General features: G+C 42.3%; 1 protein-coding gene across 5 annotated transcripts in view; it reads right to left on the minus strand.

The window, feature by feature from the left end:
- The window catches only part of EGLN1 (egl-9 family hypoxia inducible factor 1), a 64,203-nt gene extending 40,811 nt beyond the window's left edge, over window positions 1–23,392 (minus strand). For 2 of the 5 annotated variants that reach the window (XR_008717034.1, XM_055588191.1), the window contains exon 1: window positions 21,989–23,383. Coding sequence is in view for 2 of the 5 variants with exons in the window: in XM_055588191.1 (XP_055444166.1) it covers window positions 21,989–22,861 (873 nt within the window). In the remaining 3 variants the exon portion in view is untranslated. Of the gene's footprint in view, window positions 1–21,988 lie in introns of all 5 variants that reach the window. The other 3 variants (XR_008717036.1, XR_008717041.1, XM_055588203.1) reach the window with 2 other exon arrangements.
- Between the last annotated feature and the right edge of the window lie 4,133 nt (window positions 23,393–27,525).

The following is a 27,525-nucleotide window of genomic DNA, read 5'->3' on the forward strand; positions in this document are numbered from 1 at the left end:
ACTGCATTCAATCAATCCTGTGGCTTTGGCTAAGATCTATATGCTAACCATCCTAGTCTAGATGGCTCTCTGCAGTCTTAGACCTATAAATCAATTTCCACTTGTATCTACACAGGCTTATTAAACTCAACAATTCCAAAACAACTTACCTGGCTGTCTTCCCTGGCCTTCAAGTGGCTGTTCTTCATATATCCTTCCTTTACCAAGTGGCGTCCTCAGTCAACCAATTTCCCTAGAGAAGCTCAGAAATCATTTTTTACTTCTCCTCCTCCACTGCCCTTGCTTATATCATCAATCAGATCAAACATCTTTTGCTATGTATGTATGGATATCTCCACCTCTATTAATTCTATTTTAAAAGAGGTCCTTAATCTTTTCCTTGGATTCCTATTAACAGCCTCTTGACTCCTCTCCTTGCCTCTAGGATTGCCGTGACCAGCTCTGTATCATTCTCCATATTCCATCCAAGTTAACTTTCTAAAATCAAAATCTAATGTCATTGCCTGCCTCTAATCCTTGCATGGCTCCAAATGCCTAGCAGTGCTTGTCAAAGTTTTCCAGCAAACAGCAGAAGGGTTTGCTGATACAGATCTTAGAAGCTCACTATAAACAAGACATTTCTTGCAAGGCTCCATTTTATCTTAAATAGTCATTTTCATTTTGCAACCTATTCCATGGTTAGCCACTTGTGTTACGACAGATTCGAGTAGTTGCAACAGAGACCACATAGCCCACAAAGCCTAAAATAATTACTATCTGGCCCTTTGGGAAAAAAAATCTGCTGACTCCTGCATTACACCATGAGTACAGTTAAGATGAGGATTGTGTTTTACTTGTCTTTATGCCCCCAGCACACGTCTAGAGAAAGTACTAAAATATATTAACTGAAGGAATTAGAATGTTGCTAGGAAGAGCTCCAAGGGCTCATAATGGATGTGTTCACCAAGTTGATATGGAATGCCCTCAAGCCCTAAGGAAGATACACAAGATCAAACAGAGATGTTCTTCAGTAAAGGCACAAATCCATATCACTTGCCTCCTGGTAAGAGGCACGGAGAAGAACACAGCAACACCTGAGTAATATTCCTGACAAAGACAAATAACCCTGATCTAATGGTTAGACAATGTCAGAGAAACCCAAACTCAAGGACATGCTGTTACAAAATAACAGGCCTGTACACTTCAAAAATGTTAGTCATAAAACAGGAGATCTGAGGGACTAGTTCAGATCAATGGGGACTTAAAAGACATGATAACTGAATGCAATGCATGATCTAAGACTTTCATTTGTTACAACAGACAATACTGGAATAAGCTACCATATCAGAATAAGATCTGTATATTAAATAATAGAATTATATCAGTGTTAGTTTCCTAATTTTGATTATAGTTGTGTGCTTATATAAAAGAATGTACTAAGGGAACAGGTATCATGCCTGCAATTTATTTCCAAATATTTCAGAATATACTGGTATATTTAGAGAGAAAAAAATGAAGATCTCAAAGGCTGAGGTAGGCAAAATAGAATACTATTATACAGAGGTCAAAATAGGTTCTGAAGAAACTGCCACTAAGTCCTTCACTATGTGTGAAAGTCGCTCAGTCGTGTCCAACTCTCTGCAACCCCATGGACTATATACAGTCCATGAGATTCTCCAGGCTAGAATACTGGAGTGGGCAGCTGTTCCTGTCTCCAGGAGATCTTCCCAACCCAGGGACTGAACCCAGGTCTCCTGCATTGCAGGCAGATTCTTTACCAGCTGAGCCACCAAGGAAGCCCAAGAATACTGGAGTGGGTAGCCTATCCCTTCTCCAGCCGATCTTCCCGACCCAGGAATCGAACTGGGGTCTCCTGCATTGCAGGTGGATTCTTTACCAGATGAGCTACCAGGGGAGCTCTAAGCCCATCAGATCTAAAGCTATTTTGCTAAAGAACTTCCGGGTACCATTGTATCCCTTACACACACATTAGAATGACTAAGAAAGTGTTAGGAACTACCATTCAGAGCAATTGGTATGAGAATTAATATTTCTGGAACCTTGCATCATATTTTTATTCTCCAAACAATGAGATGTAAAACACTTAAAACCAAAATACTTTAGATAAGACTAGGAAAGTAGGTCACTAGGAAGACTGTTCTACCTGGCAGTATTTTTTTAAAGGAAATTATTTCAAGAAAGGAAGGTAAGGAGGGAGAAAAATTTAAAAGAACACACAGAGTGCTTACTCTAAGACCTTAACCAACAAAAGAATCATGAGATGCCCTAATTAAGCATGGCATGTCCAAAGAACAGGTCGTTCCCTTTGCTAAAATAAACAATGTACAACAAGGAGTAAAGGGAAATAAAGCTAACTTGAGGCGGCAGATCTCAAGCACTAAGCTAAGGAATTCAGATTTATTTTTCAAGCTACAGAATGCCTGAAGTCATATTAGCAAGCACTGACAATAATCTGAGTTGTCATTTAGGATAGCAATCAGCAAACTCTGACCTATGGGCCAAAGCTAGCCCACCTCCTATTTTTGTAAATAAAGTTTTACTGGAACACAGCCATGCTCATTCATTTACACATTGACTATGGATGCTTTCCTGTTAAACAGTAGAGTTCAGTAGCTGCAACAAAGAATGTTTGACCCACAAAGCCTAAAACACATAACCCTTTTAGAAAAACTTGCTGACCCCCACTTTAGGAGGATGAATGTAAAGATAAAATAAAGGACAGATTAGGGAGAACATGGAATACTGGAAACAGGGAGATGACATATATGGCTATTAGGAAAAAGAACACACAAAAAGACAGTGCGAACTGAAAGCCAAAGATGGGTGTTTGAGCTCAGTGTTGGTGAGAATGGAATCCCAACTGGAAGAGGAAGCAGAGACAGACTGAAATGAAGTATGAATCAATCCCGTGCTAAGGTACCATGACTGGGAGGATGGCCGAAAAATGGAACACACAATAAAGAGCAAGTTTCCCAGGAAGATGACAGAGAGTAATTTGATCTCAGATAGGAAAACTCTAAAATACCAGTAAGACATACAGAAAGTACACAGTGGGAGAAGAAAATCTAACTTGGGAAACAGAATTAAGAATCAGAAGTTCAGTGACGGTATCTGAAAATACAGAACTGGATGAGATCAAGTGGATGAGACAAGATAGAAATGACAGCAGAAGCAGCAGATCCATCAGCTCAGCCCTATACTGAACATTCTGTTACCTTTAATCTTCCCAATAATCCTGAAAAAAGGAATTGCCCTTAATTTACAGAACAAAAACATGAGCTCGGAAAGGATTCAGGTTAAAATTGGAGGTCATACAGCTAACATGCAGCAGGGGTACAACTGAAACCCAGGTCTACTTGATCGCAAACCCAGTGCCCAATCTCCATACTACATGTAAAGAGAAGAATGCTGATATCACAGACAGGAAGTACCTGCACTTAGAAGGAAGCGAGCAGAGAAGGAATAGTTTGAGAATTACAGAAAGCCAGGGCAGTGCAGTATCAAGTCAGCCAAGGAAGGAGAAAGAAAAAGGGATGCGTGGATAACAACAGGTGAGAATTCTGATAGCTTACCACATGCCAGCTACAACACTTTTCATGCTCAGTTCAGTTCAGTTCAGTTCAGTCGCTCAGTCGTGTCCAACTCTTTGCGACCCCATGAATAGCAGCACGCCAGGCCTCCCTGTGCATCACCAACTCCCGGAGTTCACTCAGACTCACGTCCATTGAGTCAGTGATGCCATCCAGCCATCTCATCCTCTGTCGTCCCCTTCTCCTCCTGCCCCCAATCCCTCCCAGCATCAGAGTCTTTTCCAATAAGTCAACTCTTCACATGAGGTGGCCAAAGTACTGGAGTTTCAGCTTTAGCATCATTCCTTCCAAAGAAATCCCAGGGCTGATCTCCTTCAGAATAGACTGGTTGGATCTCCTTGCAGTCCAACGGACTCTCAAGAGTCTTCTCCAACACCACAGTTCAAAAGCATCAATTCTTCAGTGCTCAGCCTTCTTCACAGTCCAACTCTCACATCCATACATGACCACAGGAAACACCATAGCCTTGACTAGACGAACATTTGTTGGCAAAGTAATGTCTCTGCTTTTGAATATGCTATCTAGGTTGGTCAGAACTTTCCTTCCAAGGAGTAAGCGTCTTTTAATTTCATGGCTGCAGTCACCATCTGCAGTGATTTTGAGCCCCCAAAAATAAAGTCTGACACTGTTTCCCCATCTATTTCCCATGAAGTGATGGGACCGGATGCCATGATCTTCATTTTCTGAATGTTGAGCTTTAAGCCAACTTTTTCACTCTCCACTTTCACTTTCATCAAGAGGCTTTTTAGTTCCTCTTCACTTTCTGCCATAAGGGTGGTGTCATCTGCATATCTGAGGTGATTGATATTTCTCCTGGCAATCTTGATTCCAGCTTGTGTTTCTTCCAGTCCAGCGTTTCTCATGATGTACTCTGCATAGAAGTTAAATAAGCAAGGTGACAATATACAACCTTGATGTACTTCTTTTCCTATTTGGAAACAGTCTGTTGTTCCATGTCCAGTTCTAACTGTTGCTTCCTGACCTGCATACAGATTTCTCAAGAGGCAGGTCAGGTGGTCTGGTATTCCCATCTCTTGAATTTTCCACAGTTTATTGTGATCCACACTGTCAAAGGCTCTGGCATAGTCAATAAAGCAGAAATAGATGTTTTTCTGGAACTCCCTTGCTTTTTCCATGATCCAGCGGATGTTGGAAATTTGATCTCTGGTTCCTCTGCCTTTTCTAAAACCAGCTTGAACATCAGGAAGTTCACAGTTCACGTATTGCTGAAGCCTGGCTTGGAGAATTTTGAGCATTACTTTACTAGCGTGTGAGATGAGTGCAATTGTGCGGTAGTTTGAGCATTCTTTGGCATTGCCTTTCTTTGGGATTGGAATGAAAACTGACCTTTTCCAGTCCTGTGGTCACTGCTGAGTTTTCCAAATTTTCTGGCATATTGAGTGCAGCACTTTCACAGCATCATCTTTCAGGATTTGAAATAGCTCAACTGGAATTCCATCACCTCCACTAGCTTTGTTCATGGTGATGCTTTCTAAGGCCCACTTGACTTTCCATTCCAGGATGTCTGGCTCTAGGTCAGTGATCACACCATCGTGATTACCTGGGTTGTGAAGATAGATCTTTTTTGTACAGTTCTTCTGTGTATTCTTGCCATCTCTTCTTAATATCTTCTGCTTCTCTTAGGTCCATACTATTTCTGGCCTTTATCGAGCCCATCTTTGCATGAAGTGTTCCCTTGGTATCTCTAATTTTCTTGAGATACTCTTGCTTTCATGCTCATTTAGTCCTCGCCAAAATCATGACATGAGTACTACTGTTATCCCATGAAACAAATGTTGAAACAAGGTGGGTAACTTGGTAGCATCACACAACTAGCCAATGGCAGAGGAGGGCTTAGGATCCAGGCATCCTGACTGAACCCTACATTCTTCACCAGTTATATCACATTCCCTCCAGTCAAGTGCTACAGAGTAACAAATGAGAATAAATGCAGGAGAGAACAAAGGACAGGTCCTCATGTAATAATAGAGGAGTAATAACTTAAAAACATTCCTTCCTTTTAGAACATCACTTGAAAGCACATGTCATGTTACAAGTAGGCTAAGGAATAAATAAGTGATGACCAAGTGAAGGCAAATAGTATCACCTACTTGTAAAAGCCCTGGGAGAAAAAAGATGAGAACATTAATTTATGGGATTAATATAATCAAAAAAATGTAAACCAGCTGCTTTCATCAACAAAAGACTTCTTTTCTTTGCTAACGTATTGGTTGTTAAGAGATATTTAGAATAGTTAATAAATGTCCTTTGGGTATCTGAGATATGACATGTCACATTTTTTTTAATCTCTCCTACTGATCAAGAATATACCTTATATAAGTTTTTTCGGACCCAAAAATGAATTAGAAACTCTATTCAGTTTTAAGAAGTTGTCTGGCCTTCACCTAGGATTCAAAATTTCTGATTCAGAAGATTTATAGTGGGTTGCTGACATTAACACGATTCCAATGCAAAGCTTACACACTTAAAGGAACTACATCTTCTGCATATATGGCCTATTTGAAAATGGAGCATGCCAGGCCTCCCCATGGTGAGATACAGGGAGGCCTGGCGTGCTACCGTCCAGCACGACTCTTTTCACTTTCATGCATTGGAGAAGGAAATGGCAACCCACTCCAGTGTTCTTGCCTGGAGAATCCCAGGGACGGGGGAGCCTGGTGGGCTGCCGTCTATGGGGTCGCACAGAGTCGGACACGACTGAAGCGACTTAGCAGCAGCAGCAGCACGACTGAACAACAATGTAAGTAAAGGTTAATTTTACTACTTGACCACTATCTTTTATGATCTACATGAAAAAACTAACCTGCCCAAAGAACTGTATGCTGTGTTTGTATACTATCAAAACAGTGTTCCTTGAAGTGAACAATTGGTATTTTTTGTGAATATGACTTTGTCTATCTTAAACAACATTCCAATAGTGCATTTCTGAAATTATTTCAGTAAGGAAAAAGAAAGGCTTGCCTTATCCCCAGTGTTTTAAAATTAAGAGATTTCTGTAATGCATAGCGCAAGTTCAAGTAGGAAACCTAAAAGTAAATACAATTCCCCTAAAACATGCATAAATAGAAAACTACTTCACATGTCGTATGTAGGAGGTCAAGCTCTGGAGTCAGACCATCCCACTTTGTGCCCTGGCTCTTTAAGTCCCTAGCTGTGTGACTTGGAAGTTTTTTTTTTTTTTTTTTAAATCTGTGCCTCAGTATCCTCAACAGTAATATAAGGAAAATAATAGTACCTATACTTCATACAGTTATTGTAAAAATTAAACAAGAAAATCTGGGTAGAAGGAATACTATGTACCACGCACTTATAATAGTGCGTGGTACATAATAAACATTAAGTAAATGTTGGCAATGTAAGTAAATAAAAATCTTCAACTCAGCAATTCTATTACTACTTCTAGAAATTTTTCTTATAAAAACATTACTAAAATGCACAAGGTTCCCCTTAAGAATATCTGATGCAGAATTGTCATAGCAAAAAATTAGAAATAACTCAAACTTCGATCACAAGGAGCTAAATAATTTATGGTACAATCTTTCACTGAGCGCAACGCTTCTGAGATTCATACATGTTGCTGCATCAAAGAGTAGTTCACTTTATGGCTGAAGAGCATCCCAATGTATGATGCACCACATTTTATTTATCCAGTCACCAGATAATGGACGTTTTGGGTTGTTTCCTATTTCTGATGATAATGAATAATACTCATGTCTTTGGATATGTTTTTATTTCTCTTAGGAGATACTTACAAGTGAAATCCTTAGATACTTAGTTAGGGTCATATGATGAGTCTATATGTATTTAACTTTTGGGGCAGTGGCTGACCTGTTGCCCAAAGTGGTATACCACTCTGTATCCCTACAAGTGATGAATGAATGATCAGTGTATAAGGATTCCAGCTGTTTCATATCCTTGCCAAAAAGTGGTATCGTCAGTATTTTAAATTTTAGCCATTTTATAGTATATGTACAGTGCTTTTTCACTGTGCTTTAATTTTCATTTCCCTAATAACCAATGATGTTGAGAATCTTTTCAAGTACTAGGTCATTCACATATTTTCTTTTGTGGATTATCTCTTCACATTTTTGCAAATTTTTCTGTTGGGCTGTTTCCCTCCTTGTTATTGAGTTTAATGAAAGTTTCCTATATTACAGATAAAAGTTTTTGTCAGATATGTTTTATAAATATAAAACATATTATTATTTTATATCAGATATGTTCTATATATATAAAACATATTATATAAAACCCTTTTCTCCTAAAAGGGCTTGTCTTTTTTTTGTAATGGTGTTTTTCAATAAGCAAACTGCTTTAATGTTTTAAGTTCAATTTGTCAGTTTTTTCTTTTATGGTTCATCTTTTTTTTTTTTGCCTTAAGAAATTTGCCTATCTCAAGGTCATAAAGATTTTCTCTTATCTTCTTTTAAAAATATCTGTCTTACATTAGGGCCAATGATTCACTCTGACTTAACTCTTTGTGTGTGAAGTGAGGTAAAGGTCATGTTTACTTTTTCCATATAGATATCCACCTATTCCAAAACCATTTATTTAAAAAAAATACTATCCTGCTTACTGTTTTTGTAAACAACAACAACAAAAAATCAACTGATGTTTTTCAATGTGAGTCTATTTCTAGATTCTTATTCCTGCCCATTGACCTCTATGTCTACATCTATTACTTCTTTGACTTATAGACTTTTTAGGAATATGTTTTTCAATTTCCACATATATGAGATTTGCAATCTCATTTCTACCTTAATTCTTCTGTGGTCTAAGAACAGCCTCTAAATGACTTCAATCCTTTCAGGTCCACTGAGACCTGTTTTATGGCTCAGCACAGGGCCTATCGGAGAAGGCAATGGCACCCCACTCCAGTACTCTTGCCTGGAAAATCCCATGGACAGAGCAGCCTGGTGGGCTACAGTCCATGGGGTCGCTAAGAGTTGGGCACGACTGAGCGACTTCACATTGACTTTTCACTTTCATGCACTGGAGAAGGAAATGGCAACCCACTCCAGTGTTCTTGCCTGGAGAATCCCAGGGACGGGGGAGCCTGGTGGGCTGCCGTCTGCGGGGTCGCACAGAGTCGGACACAACTGAGGCGACTTAGCAGCAGCAGCAGCACAGGGCCTATTCCCCATGTGTGCTTACAAAGCAAGTATTTTATTCTGTAATTTTGAGGGGTGTTCAACAGTTGTCAATTAGGTCAAGTTGACTGACAGTGTTCAAATATTTTATACATGCTTGCTGATAATCTATTTGCTTGGTTCTAATTACTAGAACGAAGTATTGAAATCTCCACCTATAATTTTTATCTACTGTCCCTTTCTATTCTATTAGTTTTGCCTTCATGTATTTTGAAGCAATTCATTATTTTTATTATCAGACAACATATAAAGTGGCAAATAAAGCAGCAATCTTTCTTTGTATTGTAAGATCTTTACAGTTAAGATATACAGCAATTTCTAAACTGAAAAGATAGCAAGCACAAAATTACAAAGTATTTAATCTAAATATATTAAATTATAAAAAGTACTGTAAAATTCAAAGAAATTACTCTTCTATATCTAGATAGCATATTTTTCTTAAAAAAAAAAAAAAGTATAGCTACAGACATATGCAATTTAACTTCACTCTCCTCTCAATTCTCTATTCCAAATAAGCTTTATTTTATTTGTAAACAAATAATTTTGTCTAGTGTCAACATAAAAAAATTATTTCCTATAATATGTAAGTAGAATAGTTTATATCTTACTGGTTTCATGTTTCAACTGTTAAAAATGATCAATTTTAGGAAAAAATATGAAAAATATAAGCAATTTTTTAAATCGAGGATAACACGAGCTTCTTAACATGTATTTTTCACTAGAAGCACAATTATTATGAGTCAAATTCAACAGTGCAGACACCAAAGTAATTCTACAAAATGATAATAGCCAAAAAATAATATTACTAAGGGTAAAAAAAAGACATAAAGCATGACTGAAAAATAGCTTACTCCAAAAACCCCCCTCATTATTTTAGAGAAGGAAGAATTACCTTCTCAGACTGTTTTAAAAGCCCCATAGCCTATATGGCAAATAAGATAAATACTGTCAACAAATTACAAAATGATCTAACCTATGTTTATATCAATAATAACTATAAAATAAGTATAAATTTATTTGTGTGAGATATGAGCCAATCATTTTATAGGTACTTGCTCATTTGTATGCATGACTACCTCTAAAATTAACATCTAAAGGTTTCAGTTTTTTAAATGCACCTTAAATGATTCAGTTAATGATTATAAATGAAATATACATTGCCATTTGACTTCATTCTGCTAAAGGGGAGAACATGGAGAGAAAGAGCCTTTGATCCAGGTGTCTTCAGACTGGTTATTTCATTACCCATGATGTAACACAACTTCTGAACTGAACTTCCTTCAGTTCAAGGTGCCCTTATCAACTGACCAGTCTGTTTCCACAATGCCAAGGCTATGAGCCAACTGCCTAAGTAACAACAGATTTCTTTTAATTAAAAATATGGGTCTGGTATCCCATTAAAAGGGCTTCCCAGGTGGCTCAGTGGTAAAGAACCCACCAGCCAATGAAGAAGAAATAGGAGACATGAGACTCGGGTTCAGTCCCTGGGTCAGGAAAATCCCCTGGAGGAGGGCATGGCAACCCACTCCAGTATTCTTGCCTGGAGAATCCCAGCGACAGAGGAGCCTGGCAGGCTAGAGACCATAGAGTCCCACAGAGTCGGACACAACTGGAGAGACTTAGCAGGCACGTATGAATCTCATTAAAAGCAAGTTAAGAATTGTTAATCTAAAACTGAATTTGAATATGTGATGTTAAGATGATACCAAGTCCCTTGGACAGCAAAGAGATCAAACCAGTCAATCCTAAAGGAAATCAACCCTGAAAATTCACTGGAAGGACTGATGCTGAAACTGAAGCTCCAATACTTTGGCCATCTGATTCGAAGAGCCAACCCATTAGAAAAGACCCTGATGCCGGGAAAGACTGAAGGCAGGAGAAGAGGACAACAGAGGATGAGATGGTTGGATGGCATCACCAACTCAATGGAAATTAGTCTAAGCAAGCTCGGGGAGATGGTGAAGGACAGGGAAGCCTGGTGTGCTGTAGTCCATGGGGTCGCAAAGAATCAGACACGACTGAGCAAATGAACAACAAGAAAGGTGTACCAACACAATGAATGGGGGCAAAGGTGTAGAGTTGAGGAGAGCCAAAACCAAGGCTTAGTGATCAAAAAGCACTGCGGAGAGCGCAAGAGTCAGTCACCTTTTAAAAAAGCTTCTTACAATCACCAATGATCAACATTTCTCCTGTTAATCAGGTCAGCATTATTCCCATTTCAGAGACAAAGAGGCTGGGAGGGGTGCTGAGTGACTTGCTCAGGGCTCAGAGAGCCCAATGACAAGCACTGCTTTGCGAACAGGTCCGGATCCCACTCCTGGCTTCTATCAGCAATCATCCCTGTCCCCAGACACTTCTAAGACAAAGAAACACCTGAAAGAATCTTTATATATCAGAGACCAAGCTCACAGTTATTATGCAACACCAAAGCACAGTTCCTGAAAACAAGATGGACAAATTATTCTCACACATCTTTAAAATATTTTCTACCAAAACTATCAAGAGATCCTTCAACTCTAACAGTTACAGGAACTATTTTTAATAAAAACAAAACCAACCAGTATGAGTTCTAGTTTCACTTTTGTTATGAGGGTACTGCTCCCCACTCCCAGCCCTAGCGCTCTATTACTACCACAGTTTCTATTTTTTTAAAAATTCAGATTTAATCTTACTGACATGCCAGTTACAAGTAAAAAAAAAAAAAAAAAGTGAAATATACATGAACATATTCAGTGGGAGTAGGAAACAAGACAGTGTAAAGTGTAAAGGGAAAGAAGAAGAGAAAGAATCATAATCCAGTATTATTTTTTGGTAATAACCTTAGTCTTTTATGCCAAAACTGCACATCCAGAATTCTAAAGCAAGGATAACCTAGCAGACGTGCTTGTGGAGGTATGTCCTCTGGGAAGGCATTCTCGCTGAGGTCATGGTTTCCATCCTGGTACACACCAGTTAATTCTGTTCTGTTTCACAGCCAGACAGTACAAGGCAAACATCTTTCAGAAGTCTGTACATACACACCACTGCTGTTGCTAAGTCGCTTCAGTCATGTCCAAAATACACCACTAGATTTAAGTTATAATATAGATCCTTTATCTGGGTCTCCAAAACTTAAATTGACTATTATCATGGGATAGGGGAGGGGATTCAAAGCATAGTTCTGTGGACATGGAGCAACAACAGCAACCGAATAAACCATAACCAGACATGAAATGCTTAAAAATGTTTTGTTTTGTTCTTTAGAACTTGTCTTAAAACAGAGATTCTTACTATAGGATCTATGGATTGGCTTTAGTATAAGCAGAACAGGCATGTATGTTCATTTTTAGAGTAAGAAGGTGCATGGCTACCATTAGATTCCTAAAGGGTCCAGATACAAAACAAAGCTACAAACAAGTGTATATAATTATCTTGGGAGGGGGGGGAACCCTGTAAACTATTATAGAGGGTGCTATTTTATTACTGTACGTGATTTTTAGCCGAAATTTTTTTTTAGAGATTTGATTCCAAATGCTCTGGATGTAATCATCCAAAACTACGCCCATTCTTTGCACACGTAGTATCTGTGGTAAATAGTGCATCTTCAGGCTTCTTTCTTCCACCTAAAAAATGGTTCTCAGAGAATGAAAATACATTTTAAATACCAAAGTTAGGCAAAATTGGAAAGTGAAATTCTTTTTAAGCATAAAATGTATGAATGCACTTCAAGACCAAACTCAAATGACCTTTATACCACACAGTCTCTATCACGTGCACCACCTCCTTTAACACAAGCAAATCAACCGTCTCCCCGAAGCTGACTAAACACATGAATGTGGCTAAACCCACAGACTTTCTGATCATAAAGAAATATTTCTCATCTTGTTTAACTCACTCATGCCTTCTCTTGTTAAAAAAAAAAACTCTTAAACCTCCTTTAATATGATCTGAAATTCTGAATAAATTACCAAATACTAAAACCAAATCAAAACTATGATAATTTTGCTCTTGAAAAACTTATTTTGCACATCAATCCCATGGTATAAACACGATGAGCTTTGTGTCCGCTTGCTAGGCACAAGCTTCAAGAGGAGCATGTGACAGGTCACTTTCAATGTCATGTCTACTATGTAGCTTTGTTCTAAAGGGACACATGTTCCCTGGGGATTCTCACTGGGGGTTGAAGGAGGAAAGATGTACATGCCTTTCCCCATGAGATTCATGGATGTGTAGGGTTCTACCACAGTGGCTATAACTTCATTTCACTTTCAGAACTTTCTCCCAGTACTTGCAGTTAAAAATAATTCAGGCCATGTTGGCCTGGGTTATTTTTATCTGGAAAATAGGGACTAGAAATAGCATAGTAAGCATACAAAGGACAGTTGACCACAATAGGCTGAAAATGCTCATAGACTTTCAAAAAGTCTGACTGTAGTCAGATGACATGGAAAGAGGGGCAGCAGAGGAGAGAGGTACAGGTTGAGGGCAATTCACTGAATGTTAACATGTAAGTAATAAATAACAAGAACAATGAAAGGTTTTCTGTCTTGGGTAAGACAGAAGAGTATAAAACAGTTGCTTGTCCTTAGAACTTTCTGGAGAAGATACTTCAGGAATAAAAGATATATAAAGTTTTTGAGAAAAGCGAGATCAATGGAGGTTCAGAGTTGAGGGAGACACGGGGATGGGGAACGGGACTTAAGCTAGATGCAAAGGAATGTGGAAGATCTGAATTGTGGGAGCATAAACCAGTCAAAAAACTCACAAATGTACTGAGAGGAGAGAGAAGGGAAGCAAAAAGGCAGAAAATAGTTGTTTGCACCAATATATCAGAAATTACTTTTGATATTTTATGGTCATTCTCCCTCAATTTTCTACAGTGGCTTTACTTCCAACAGCAGGTTTAAATGAAGATGTTCTGTTCCTAATTTTATTCTGAAGTTTAATCTAAATCTATGCTTGTCTCTCACGCTGAACCATCCAATTTTCTACAATGTTTCCCTAAATTTCAGCATCTATATAATTCTTTTTACGTGGATCTGTATCTACAAGCCATCTTGAGTGAACACAGCCCTACTTGTGGACAGCACCAGAAGCACCTCAAGCCGTCCTGCAGGGATCCCACAGCAGCCCCAGGGCGGGCACGTGGAGCACAGGGGTGAAGATGCCAGAAAGCCTCTGGAAAGGGGAGGATGAAGCTGGGAGGTCAGCAGCGGTAGCAGTGAGCACAGCCAGCTTAAAGGAATGTGGAGAAGTAGAGCGTGGAACTTTTTTCTTCTGGCTTTGGCTGCGAAATAAGTGTCAACAATTTCTGCTATAAATGGAAGGTTAAAAAGTGGGGCAAGAGGAGAAATGCAGGAGAGTCAGAGCAAGATAAAACAGTAATTATTTCCTTCCAATTGCTCAAGCCCAAACCTGGAGACGTCCTCAACTCCTTCCTTTCTCTCCTTCCTCCATCTAATCCATCAACAAATCTCACTGACTCTACTTTCAAAATATACCCAGAATTCAACTAATTCTTCACAGGTCTGCAGCTACTGTTCTAACGAAAGCCACCACCTCCTAGAGCCAAGGCTGCTCCAAGAATTTCCTTCCTGGTTCTGTGTGTACTCTCACACAGCAGCCACCAAGATCTTTCAGAACAAATTCTCCAGTGGCCTCCCACAGAACCCAGGATAGAACCCAGGGCTCTCGCCATGGCTTAGAGTCGAAATACCCCATAAATGACCCTGTTTCCCAGCCCCCTCTTCACTGACCACGTCTATCATGCCCCCTCCCCCTCTCCCTCCACTGTGACCGCAGTGACTTTCTCCTCACTGTTTTCTGAACACACCAAGCACGTTCCACGTCAGGGTCACTGTTCTGGCTATTTAATACTTTTACTTGGAATGTTCTTCTCCCATGTTTCCCTAGAACCCAGCCCCCTTCACCTCATTCAAGTCTTTTGTAAATATATGATTTAACCAATCCTATGTAAAAGAATACCCACCTTGATCATCACTCGGTCCTTACCCGGTTCAATTTCTTGTCTTAATATTTACCATCTAACATATCATGTACTTACTTACACATGTCTTTATTAACTCCCTCTCCCCACCCCACACCTCAAGGGGAATTTATGCTCCATGAGAATGGGGGCGTTTTTGTTCCCGTTGTTCAGGTACTCCTAGCCCTGAGGATAACACCTGTACATAGAAAGTCCTCACTTCATATTATCTGGTGAATCAACAAACAAATGAAAAGATTATCAAGACAGGACTCAGAGAATATGACCAGGAGGAGCCAAGAGTACATGCATTTTGCTTTGGAAAAGTAACTGGATTGGGGACACTAAATAAAGAAAATGAAAAATCCAAACCTAAGAAAATTTTATAGTGATTTCTATGAGCAGACAGAGGGTACAGATACTATCCAAGCTCTTCAGAAATAAAACTGTGGGGCTTCCCTAGGAGTCTAGTGGTTAAGAATCGACCTGCCAATGCAGGGGACATGGGTTTAATCCCTGATCTGGGAAGATCCCACATGCTGCGGAGCAACAAAGCTTTGCACCGCAACTACTGAGCACTCTCTCTAGAGCCGTGCTCCACAGCAAGAGAAACTCCCACAGTGAGAAGCCCACGCAGCGCAACTACGACGAGCCCCTGCTCGTCACAACTGGAGAAGGCCGGGTGCAAGAACCAAGACCCAGCACAGCCAAAAAGAAATAAGCACGTTTTTAAAAAAGAAATAAAAACCGTGACTTGGTTCTGAAAGTAAAGATGGCAGAACAATTCAGAGTCTGGATTAAGAAACATGGTATGAAACAAACCAATGTAAGGGAAGACTTTGGTTAATCATTTGTCAGGTTTTTTTTTTAATTCTTTGTTTTGTTTTTTAGAATGGAAAGTTTTTAGCTGGAACAGAAAGAGTCAAAGACAAGCTATGAATATGGTTCAATATGATCTGAAGGCCATCCTGTAGTCACAAACAATGTTTCTAGTGCAGACACAGGGGCAAAGTGGAAAGGGAGGTAGAATACAAACGCAGCATTAAAATGCATCTATGAAACACTGTCCAGGAATGTGTGCAAATGAAAGGCAGACTGAAACAGTGGGTGCTGCTTTAAAAGCCTAAAGAGAAAAATTAAATAAAAACAACTAAGCTGATAACATCAATCCAAAGGCATACTGGGAAGGCTAAGGCTTCAGAAAACGTGCTAGAAGATGAACAAAGACAGATTTCATGCCCGATAGGGGAAAAGGGGGAAAGGAAAGCAGAGAATGAACACATAAATCAGAAACACAGAGCAAAAAAAAAGAGATGGATAAAGAACACCTAGGGTGGTCAGGGAGGAGTTAGAGAGAGGAGGAAAGTTTAACTAGACTATAAGATAAGCCAAACAAACCGTAGAGTGATGGGAATAAGAGGGAGAAGGAAGTCATAAATGTTCAAGCATAGCCTCAAAAATGGCACAAACACACCAAAATTAGTTAAGTGGGAACTTTTATAGGAGATGCGGCATCAAGTTGCAGATACAAGAATGAAGTAAGTCAAAAGTCAGTCAGTTTTGTCACTCACCAGCCCTCTGACCTTGAACAAGTCACTTAACCTCTCTGGGACGTATTTCCTCTCTTTAAAAAAAAGTGTGTGTGTGTGTGTGTGTGTGTGTGTGTGTGTGTGTAGGGGGAAGTCAAAAATGGGTGATCATTCTAAGTCTTTTTTTCCTTCAGCTTATTAAAGAGGGAAAGACAAGAAAAGCACAGAACTCTTTTAAAGAAAGAAATCAGAAAAGGAGAAATTTTTTTTAATAAGAGAAGTTAAAGAGTTTTGCATAGTGCTTTACAATTTAAAAAGTGCTTTTACAGGCTTGATTATACACACTCCTCACACGAAGCCTGAGAGACAGAAAAGGCAGGCATCATTTAACACCATTTTCCAAATGGAGTAACTGAGGCTCAGAAAGCTTAAGCAACTGGCTCAAGGACATAGAAACACTGGCAGATCCAGGATCCGACCCAGGTGTCATTGCAGCACAAAGTCCACTATCCTTCTGAGTTCAGATGGCCTCCTCCTGGGTGACTAAGGTGTTTCAGGACATTTCTGAGGCTTATTAGATAGTAGATAAGGGAAGAGTTATACACATTTAAACAACAATCTGTTAATTTAAAATGAAACTCCTTTAGAATTAAAGAAACTCTTGAGAGTCCCTTGGACTGCAAGGAGATCCAACCAGTCCATTCTGAAGGAGATCAGCCCTGGGATTTCTTTGGAAGGAACGATGCTAAAGCTGAAGCTCCAGTACTTTGGCCACCTCATGCGAAGAGTTGACTCATTGGAAAAGACTCTGATGCTGGGAGGGATTGGGGGCAGGAGAAGGGGACAACAGAGGATGAGATGGCTGGATGGCATCACCGACTCGATGGACGTGAGTCTGGGTGAACTCCGGGAGTTGGTGATGGACAGGAAGGCCTGGTGTGCTGCGATTCATGGGGTTGCAAAGAGTCGGACACGACTGAGTGACTGAACTGAACTGAACTGAACTGAACCCTATATGTAAACTACTTCACCATACAAAACTATTTCCTACAAAGTTGAACTTGTTTGTCACAACCTATTAAGACTATTCTTTCAGGGGCTTCCCTGGTGGCTCAGTGGTAAAGACTCTGCCTGCTAATGCAGGAGACACTGATCCCTGATCCAGGAGGAAGCCACATTCCCCACAGCAACTGAGCCCACACAGCTACTAAGTCTATGCTCTAGAGCCAGGGAACCCCAACTACTGAGCCCACACACTGCAGTTTTGTTTGGTTTTCTTTGTAGTATCTAAGAGGACTGACACCACATCTCTGTGGTAGTGATGATAAAGGATCAGGTCGGTCCTTTGCTCTAAAAGCCATCATCAGCTGCTGCTGCTGCTGCTGCTGCTGCTAAGTCACTTCAGTTGTGTTCAACTCTGTGTGACCCCATAGATGGCAGCCCACCAGGCTCCCCCGTCCCTGGGATTCTCCAAGCAAGAACACTGGAGTGGGTTGCCATTTCCTTCTCCAATGCATGAGAGTGAAAAGTCAAAGTGAAGTCGCTCAGTCGTGTCCGACTCTTTGCGACCCCATGGACTGCAGCCTACCAGGCCCCTCCGTCCATGGGATTTTCCAGGCAGGAGTACTGGAGTGGGGTGTCATCATCAGCTGCTGCTGCTGCTAAGTCGCTTCAGTCATGTCCGACTCTGTGCGACCCCAGAGATGACAGCCTACCAGGCTCCCCCGTCCCTGGGATTCTCCAGGCAAGAACACTGGAGTGGGTTGCCATTTCCTTCTCCAATGCGTGAGAGTGAAAAGTCAAAGTGAAGTCGCTCAGTCGTGTCCGACTCTTACTGACCCCATGGACTGCAGCCTACCAGGCCCCTCCGTCCATGGGATTTTCCAGGCAGGAGTACTGGAGTGGGGTGCCATCATCAGCTAGAGCTGCCCAATTAACTGTGGGACTGGTGGAAAATCTCAGGAATACAATCTGCTGCTTAATGGTCTTGTTTTATCATTCCTTAGAGTAAGCTTTAGACAAAATTAGAAAAATACATACACGATCCTGGCAGTTTTATTTTAACAGGCAAATGGTTTCCTTCAGAGTGGTTAAGAAGCTCCTACTGAACAGTTCCTCGTTTCCCCAGGACTTGCATTCCTCTGTATTATTCTTCCTCTACCCCACAAGTTAAAGGCACCTATGATTTCTTGTAGCCCACACAACATTACCCTTCACAATCAGCAGGCCATGATTCCCTCCTCTTGGACACCACAGCAAGTCGTCTTGACGAAAGAAAGGTGTGAAAAAGCATTAAAATCCATTAATTAAAGGATTAAAGGGCAGTTTAAGGGCAGAAAGGAGGAAAATCCCAAGAAAGGACCAGAGAAAATGGAAACTGGAACTCAGTGACTACAATCATGTTCCTGTTTTTCTCCTTCACGTTCCTGTACTTTTTTCATCCTTCCCTCCCAGTTCCTCTTTTAAAGTAGCTGGACAAACAGTGGCCAGATAAGCATACCGGAAGCAGAAACTTGGGAGACATTGAAAAAAATACCAAAAGAGCCACAGCCAATTATAAATTATACATCATCTCATCAGCAGGCCCTGACATATACAAAGACCATACAGAACAGATAATGTAAAAGAAGAATATCAAATCTTGGTCAGAAAACCTGAATTTAAGTCCTGGTATGCTGCAGGATTAGAAGGAAATGGCAACCCACTCCAGTACTCTTGCATGGAGAATCCCATGGACAAAGGAGCCTGGCAGGCTACAGTCCAAAGCATCATAAAGAGTCGGACACGACTGAGAGACTCACTCACTCACACACGCTGCAGGATTTCCAACAAATGACCTAACTTTTCTGAGGCTCACTTTTCTAATCTATGAACAGGTATAATACACCAACAACCTAAATATTTTACAGAGCTGCTGTGAAAATCTGAGAAAAATACCACATATTCGAGGCAAGTACCTTTCAGAGTCACCATAATGTTGTAAAGGATAATAAAATACTTAACTGAAGACCCTCTCTTGCAATCACATTGTTGTTGTTATTCAGTCTGAATATACAGCACCCATATATATTATGCCTCTCTTAAGAGTTATACAGAACAGACTTCCCTGGTGGTCCAGTGGTTAAAAAATCTGCCTGCCAATGCAGGGGATGCAGGTTTGATCCCTGGTCCAGAAAGATTCCACATGCCATGGGTCAACTAAGCCCGAGCACCCCAGAGGCCATACTCTGCAACAAAAGAATTCACAGCAATGAAAACTAGAGTAGCCCCCACTTGTCACAACCAGAGAAAGCCCGCAGAGCAACGAAGACTCAGCACAGCCAAAAATAATTTTTTTTTTTAAAGAGAGAGAGAGAGATACTGAAATAAGCATGATGAGGCAGATAAATTTAACTGGCTTTTCAGTCACTACCTGAAACAAATACTGTATAGTCACCTATTAAAACTGTTTATATAGTCCTAATATAAACTACAATTATTCACATACAAGGCTAATGCTCTCACTGAATATGTACACCAAATTTTAGTTCCAATAGTGTGCTAAGCAATCTATATCTTCTCATTTAATATCCTCCCCACATCCAGTATGGTAGAAAAAGCACCAGGCTTGATGTCTGAATGACCTAAGTTTGAATCCCAGCTAGGTTATTGTAAGTGGTAGGTCTTCTCCAGCTAGGAGCTAAAACATCCCAAACATAAAGTAAGAATAATACTATCTACTTCATAGGATTAAAATTACTGCGACCATGTCTGTATTGAGCCTAATCTGGTAACAGCACACTAAGTGCTAATTATATGGTGGCTGGTACTTTGACTGCCTTCCCATTCCTGAAAGTAAGCATCTTCAATTTCTTTTAGGAATGCTTAAAATCACACACCAACAAGATTACCAAAACCTCTCTCATCCAAGAAGTACAATGAAAGGGAGTCCCTGAGACTATTCACAGATCCTGAAACTGTGTCCCTAAAATTAAGGTAAGCAAGCCTAAGACCAAATCTCAAGAGTTTAAAATCCATCCTTCCTTCACATGATCTGTGTAGTCAGGTGATTTAAAACCTCAATGGCCCTTCAGCCACAAGCACTCCCAGGAAGGGGGTGGCTATTTTCTAACAGCCTCCCATTAGGAGACACTTTTCTAACAGCTGGGCTGACTGCTCAATTCCTTCCCTGAGAAGGACAGTTAAAAACAGGAAGATCGGAGAGAAGAGGATTTAGCTTAATTTGGAAAGCTAAATTAACTAAGGAAAGCAGATCAAGGAAGATTTAGGACACTATCTTTTTCATGACTTCACCTTAAGCTTGTGCCCCAACTACATACATACTAGGGTCAGTTTTGCACTGTTACATTAATACACCTTCAAGCTTCTCCTGCTCTAGAGTTCATGACTATATTCACATTTAGTCCATAATAAAGTTGAAAAATATACATGCATATAAATGAAAATTTCATTAAAGACCAAAGTTGAGGTTTAATCAGGCCCTTTTTTCCTTCCAGCTTAAAGTTTAGTAAGCGTTCAACTTTTTTCTTTGAGACTGTATGATATTAAGAAGTGTGCCTTCATCCAACAGCGAAGCAGCAGTTCACAAATTCGACTTTACATTGTATTTTCTCACCGAATTTTCATGTTTAGAACTTTCCTTATTGCCTATGCTCAGCCTTGAGTCACACATAATGACTGCCAAAACAGATGATGCGACACACACAAAAGAACTACTGGGAAGATTCAGTGTCTGTGTATAAACACCCACGTGTGATGACCTCTTTAAACAATCTCCTCAAACTCACAATATCGGACAGAGATGGATGGTGGAAGAAGGTGGAGTAGAGTGGCCTGGAGTGGAACTGGATACAAAGAAAAGACTAAGACCTGGGGAGTCAAACGGAAAGCGAGTAAAAAGAAGGAAAGAGTTTATCATTTACTGCACTGAGGAGGGAAGAGGGATTAGACCAGGTAGGAATGAAAGAATCTGTTAGGGAAAAATCTACAATAGTAAAGAGAAAACAAAGAGATTTCATCAAATTGAGACGTTAGAGTGAGCCCTCCCTCATGATCCAATTCCGTATTTTTTTCCAGAAAGCTAAACAGTTCTTTTTCAACAGAAGGGATTATTCTAACAAAAGCAAATAAAGGAAACCTATGCTAAAAATGTAACCTACCTACACAGAGAGGTCTGAAAACGGAAATACTTCTTCTCCTGTTAAGTAATGGGTTTCAAAATAGTAGGGACAGGGAGATGGATGCGAACTAAGAGGGGAAGGGGAGAGCCAAGCTCTTCCTGAATGCAAGGAGTCTTTGGCCTACATGCTTATTTTAAATGTACCTTTTTGTGGTCAGCTGGCAGATTCTTAACTAAACACACAACCTTGGACTGTGTAAGCCAGAGTCTGATGAGTGGTTCAAAGCGCATGGGGATTTGAAGAGCCGATGCAAACATCAGCCGGAGGTAGAACCCAGCACTTGCTCTGGGTTGCACTCCGATAATCCCCATCGCGCGGCTACAACTCCTGCGACGTTTGAAGCGACTAAAACAGTGTAATGGAGGAGACAAAACAGCAGCGTTCAAGGGGAGCCTAAATTTAGCCAGAAGACCAGACAATTAGACCAAGTGCGTGAACCGGTAGTAGGTGGATGATATCCGTTTTCTCCACGGGTTGCTGCACAAGAAGGAAATCCCTTTTACACACACAAACTGCGTTCCTCGCCCCGCGCCCACCCCCAGCACACACTTACTTTCGTCCGGCCATTGATTTTGTAGTTGCCCAGCTTCCCGTTACAGTGACGGATCAGGTCGTCCATGTTGTTCATGAGCAGCCCGATGGTTTCGCAGCCGGGCTCCTTGCCCTCGATCCAGGTGATCTTATCGCCTCGGATGTCCTTGGACGAGTCGCTCTTCTGGCTGACCAGCTGACCGTCCGTGAACTTGCCGGTGTCGTGCAGGGCGCGCACCTCGTCGCCGATCTGCTGCCCGGTCTCCTTGCCCAGGAAGTCGTCCACCACGCAGATGCCGTGCTTGTTCATGCAGGGCACGATGTACTCCAGCGCCAGCTTCAGTGCCGGCAGCGGCTTCGTCTGCCCGTTGGGCCGCAGGCCGCCGCCGTGGCTCAGCCCGTCGCCCGGCGTGTTAAGCAACGAGCGGGACAGCAGGTCCTCCTTCGCGGGCTCCGCCTCGGCGGCCGCCGCTACCCGACCCTGACCACCCGGGGCCGCGCGGGGCGGGGACGCGGCCGCCGCGGGCTCGGCCGTGGGCTTGGCCTTCGCCTTTGCCTTGGCCGCGTCTCCGGGGGCCCGCGGGCCCGCGGTCTCGACGGCTCGATCCCGGCGCGGCGCCGCCTTCCTGGCCTCCCTGGCTCCGGTGGCCCTGGGCGGCGGCGCGGGGCCCGGCTGCTGCTGTTCGCCCGTTCCGGGGGCAGGAACGTTCTCGCCAACCTGGCACACGAGCTTGTGCTTCTTCCAGTCCTGGCGCTGGTGCTCCTTGCTGCAGTAGAAGGAGCTGCGGCAGCGGCTACAGCGCAGCAGGTTCTCCATCTTCCCGCACAGCTCGCAGTACTGCCGGTCTCGCTCGCTCGGGCTCGGCCCGCCGGGCCCGCCGCTGTCATTGGCCATGGCGGCGACGGCGGCGGCAGTGGAGGCGGCGGCCGAGCAGGAGGGGTGGCGGCCGGACGGCCTACCCTGGGGCCGGGGAGCGGGCGGAGCAGCAGGGGCCGTCACTGCGCCATGCGCCCGCCGCCCCTCGCCTCAGGAGACCGGCGCCCCGCGCCCTCGGCCCGGCCGCTTCCTCGTCCTTCAGTCGCGCCGCGCAGCGCCGGCCGCCGCCTCAGCGCCTCATCACTGCCGCGGGCTGAAGGAGCACGGCCTGCGCGGCGGACGGCGACCTCCGCTCGGGCACGCGGGCCCGGCGCGCGAGACCCGCCACCTTGGCCGTCGCCGCCTCAGCGTTCCGGGCGGCTGGGCCCGGCCGGCGGAGCAGCGCAGGGCGTGCGGGCGCCACTCGCTCGGCGCGCTCTGCACGTACACCACGGCCCCGCTACGACCCAGGCGGGCGGGGGGCGGGGCAGGGCGAGGGGAGGGCCGAAGGAGCAGCCGCCGCGCGTTCGCGCCTGGGCCCGGGCGGCGCCGGGGCCGCCTCCGCGCTCCCGCACTCGGCTAGCCGGGCCTCAGAGCCGGCTCCGGCACCACCCCCCACACCCCCCGCCCCCGCTGACCCCGCCCCGAGCGAGCCTGGGAAGCGGAGGGGCAGGCCCGCAAGAGGCGGAAGGGTGGGGGCCGCGCCGCCGCAGCAGGGCCCGCGCCCCGCACGGTGCCTACACCTGCTGGGCAGAGCGCGGCCGCGGAGTCGCCGCGGAGCTGGGCGGCCTTAATATGGCTGCTGTTTGTGTGGGACCAACTGGGTGTGTTCCAGGCGCGCTCCAGACTAGGTTGCAAGGTGGCTGTTGCCATCGTCGTGTTGCGTCGGAGGAAACGGAAATTCAGAGAAGTAAAGAAACTTGCCCAAGGTCACGCAGAACTGAAACTGAATCCAGGAATCAGATTCTGCAAGATTCCAAGGCTCCTTTTTCCTTGGTGTATTGTAAACAAGATGTAAAACAAGGTGTATTGTATTTCAAGAAGGCCTGGAATAGTTAAAAGCAAAAATGTATGGTGTCAACCTGTGTGGTGTCAACCCAAGCCCCTGTGCTCATTTTGAGCCAAATTTAAAGGTACTGAAATGTGATTTTTTTTTTTAATCATTTTTAAGCCCTGTGAAATCTTGCCGAGTTTAAAATCTCGTGAAAAAATGTTTGGCTACCTAGTTAGTTAAGGTAATCAATGCTCACTTCAGTGTCCACAATCAGGCACTGAAGCTCAGACTACTGCAACGACTCCTGAAAAGTGGATGGGGCGGCGGGCGTTACTGCGTTTACGACTTTTTAAACAAAAATATGTTACTAAAATATTTTCTATGCTGATGAATACAATTCTTTCTTTTATGGAACATAAAAACCTTACCAGAAATAAGCCAAGGGTGTTTCTTTCTGCCTGCCATTTATTTTTAGAATAAAAAGGGCTGTGATTTAGATTTTTACAGTCTTTTGAGCATATGCTAATGTGGAAAATGCTGTGTTAGACTTGTGTATCATTTGAATAGACTGCAGGTAACTCCAGCAGTCCTTGAGATGAACAACACAAGAGCTGAAATGTGTGAGGTTAAAAGCAGAAGACCATAAGGAATTATAATTCACTTAATAAAATATTTTTAGAAAAACTGGTCTGAATCCAAAAACTCTTGATCAACTACACAGAACTTAAAACTGTCATTAAATTCTGCCATATAAGTAAACAGTATATTGGGCATCCAATCTGGTGAAAGTAATTCCAATTAGCTTGACCTTTGGAATACTCAAATAAGTATTTTGTCCACAGCTTCAAATTCCAAACCAAACTAAAAATCCAACTCTGTAAAAAATAAAGACTTGGATCTATCTCAGATGTATATCCAGCTTTTCCCAGAGCTTTATTAAATAAAGCGTCATTGTTTCATATATTACTAATTAGATTGTTTAACAGTGTATTGGGCTTCCCCTGTGGCTCAGGTGGTAATCTGCGTGTAATGCAGGAGACCCAGGTTCCATCCCTGGGTCAGGAAGAGCCCCTGGAGAAGGGAATGGCTACCCATTTGTGTTCTTGCCTGGAGAATTCCACGTACAGTGGAACCTGGCAGTGTACTAGGAGAATGCTGCCTGCCAGAGAGTCCAGTGTCACACCAGTGAAATAGCTACATACACTCAGGAGGTATATAGTTCAATGCAGGAGGCAAAATGTAAACAATGACAACCTGGAGTTCAGAGTAAATGCCTTAAGAGAGAGATCCGGGTAGGGTGGGATGGGAAAAGAAGAAAAAGGAATTGCTCAGATGGTAAAGAATCTTCCTGCAACATGGGAGACCTGGGTTCGATCCCTAGGTGGGAAAGATCCCCTGGAGGAGGACATATTAACCCACCCCAGTATTCTTGCCTGGAGAATCCCATGGACAGAGAAGCCTGGTGGGCTACAGTCCATGGGGTCACAAAGAGTCGGAGATGACTGAGTGACTAAGCAGAGCCCTGCCCATTGCACTAATCAAGATTTCAAATAGATTAATTTAGGAAGTCTTAAAAATGACTTTTAAAAGTTAGTTTTTAAAACATTTTGATGTATGTGAATTATAAAAATAAAATAATTTCAATACAAGTGAAATCTAAAACTTCTTTGACTTCCTTTTGCATAATAATGATAACTGATTCTTAACAATGTTCACATTTACTAAGATAGTTATTCTACAAAGACTTTGATTCTTCTAAATTTAATTTTTTGTAGATATTAAAAAGTAGTCCAGCTATATCTTTGAAACTTCCTATTAGGTCTATGGCATTCAAAGAAGCATTCAATATGCCAGCAAATTTGGAAAACTCAGCAGTGGCCACAGGACTGGAAAAGGTCAGTTTTCATTCCAATCCCAAAGAAAGGCAATGCCAAAGAATGCTCAAACTACCGCACAATTGCACTCATCTCACATGCTAGTAAAGTAATGCTCAAAATTCTCCAAGCCAGGCTTCAGCAATACGTGAACTGTGAACTTGCTGATGTTCAAGCTGGTTTTAGAAAAGGCAGAGGAACCAGAGATCAAATTTCCAACATCCGCTGGGTCATGGAAAAAGCAAGAGAGTTCCAGAAAAACATCTATTTCTGCTTTATTGACTATGCCAGAGCCTTTGACAGTGTGGATCACAATAAACTGTGGAAAATTCTGAAAGAGATGGGAATACCAGACCACCTGACCTGCCTCTTGAGAAATCTGTATGCAGATCAAGAAGCAACAGTTAGAACTGGACATGGAACAACAGACTGGTTCCAAATAGGAAAAGGAGTACGTCAAGGCTGTATATTGTCACCCTGTTTATTTAACTTATATGCAAAGTACATCATGAGGAACTCTGGGGTGGAAGAAGCACAAGCTGGAATCAAGATTGCCGGGAGAAATCTCAATAACCTCAGATATGCAGATGACACCACCCTTATGGCAGAAAGTGAAGAGGAATAAAAAGCCTCTTGATGAAAGTGAAAGAGGAGAGTGAAAAAGTTGGCTTAAAGCTCAACATTCAGAAAACGAAGATCATGGCATCTGGTCCCACCACTTCATGGGAAATAGTTGGGGAAACAGTGGAAACAGTGGCAGACTTTATTTGTTTGGGCTTCAAAATCACTGCAGATGGTGACTGCAGCCATCAAATTAAAAGACGCTTACTCCTTGGAAGGAAAGTTATGACCAACCTAGATAGCATATTCAAAAGCAGAGACATTACTTTGCCAACAAATGTTCGTCTAGTCAAGGCTATGGTTTTTCCTGTGGTCATGTATGGATGTGAGAGTTGGACTGTGAAGAAGGCTGAGCGCCGAAGAATTGATTCTTTTGAACTGTGGTGTTGGAGAAGACTCTTGAGAGTCCCTTGGATTGCAAGGAGATCCAACCAGTCCATTCCGAAGGCGATCAGCCCTGGGATTTCTTTGGAAGGAATGATGCTAAAGCTGAAACTCCAGTACTTTGGCCACCTCATGTGAAGAGTTGACTCATTGGAAAAGACTCTGATGCTGGGAGGGATTGGGGGCAGGAGGAGAAGGGGACGACAGAGGATGAGATGGCTGGATGGCATCACTGACTTGATGGACGTGAGTCTGGGTGAACTCTGGGAGCTGGTGATAGACAGGAAGGCCTGGCATGCTGCAATTCATGGGGTCGCAAAGAGTCAGACACGACTTAGCGACTGAACTGAACTGTACTGATGCTTTTTTTTTTTCATATATTTTACTGATATCTACTTAATAGCTGTCCATATCAAAACCTTTATTAGCTTTCATTTTGTTCCAATTAAGTATACAAAATCACAAACTAAACATGTATGTTTAGTATGTATGTATGTTGATAAACATGTATGTATGTTGAAGATACTTAGTCCAATGTGACACTTTCAACATTTCCATGAGTAGAACGAATATAAAATGTTTCAAATATTTGCAAAGATCAGTGATTTCAGAGTTTTCACTTATTCAGGTTTAATAATCTGTGAACTCATTCCAATTTCGTGAAGTTTCACCAAACCATCTGCTGACCATGCACTAGCCAGTGAATGACCGGTTCACCAAGGAGATCCTAGAACTCCTAACAATGTAGCTGTTGTCATTTATTCAAATGTTACAGAGAAGATCTACACTGCCACGCAGGAATTTATGTTATAAACCCTATAGAGGGTACT

Source organism: Bubalus kerabau, chromosome 1 (assembly GCF_029407905.1).
Source record: "Bubalus kerabau isolate K-KA32 ecotype Philippines breed swamp buffalo chromosome 1, PCC_UOA_SB_1v2, whole genome shotgun sequence".
Lineage (NCBI taxonomy): Eukaryota > Metazoa > Chordata > Mammalia > Artiodactyla > Bovidae > Bubalus > Bubalus kerabau.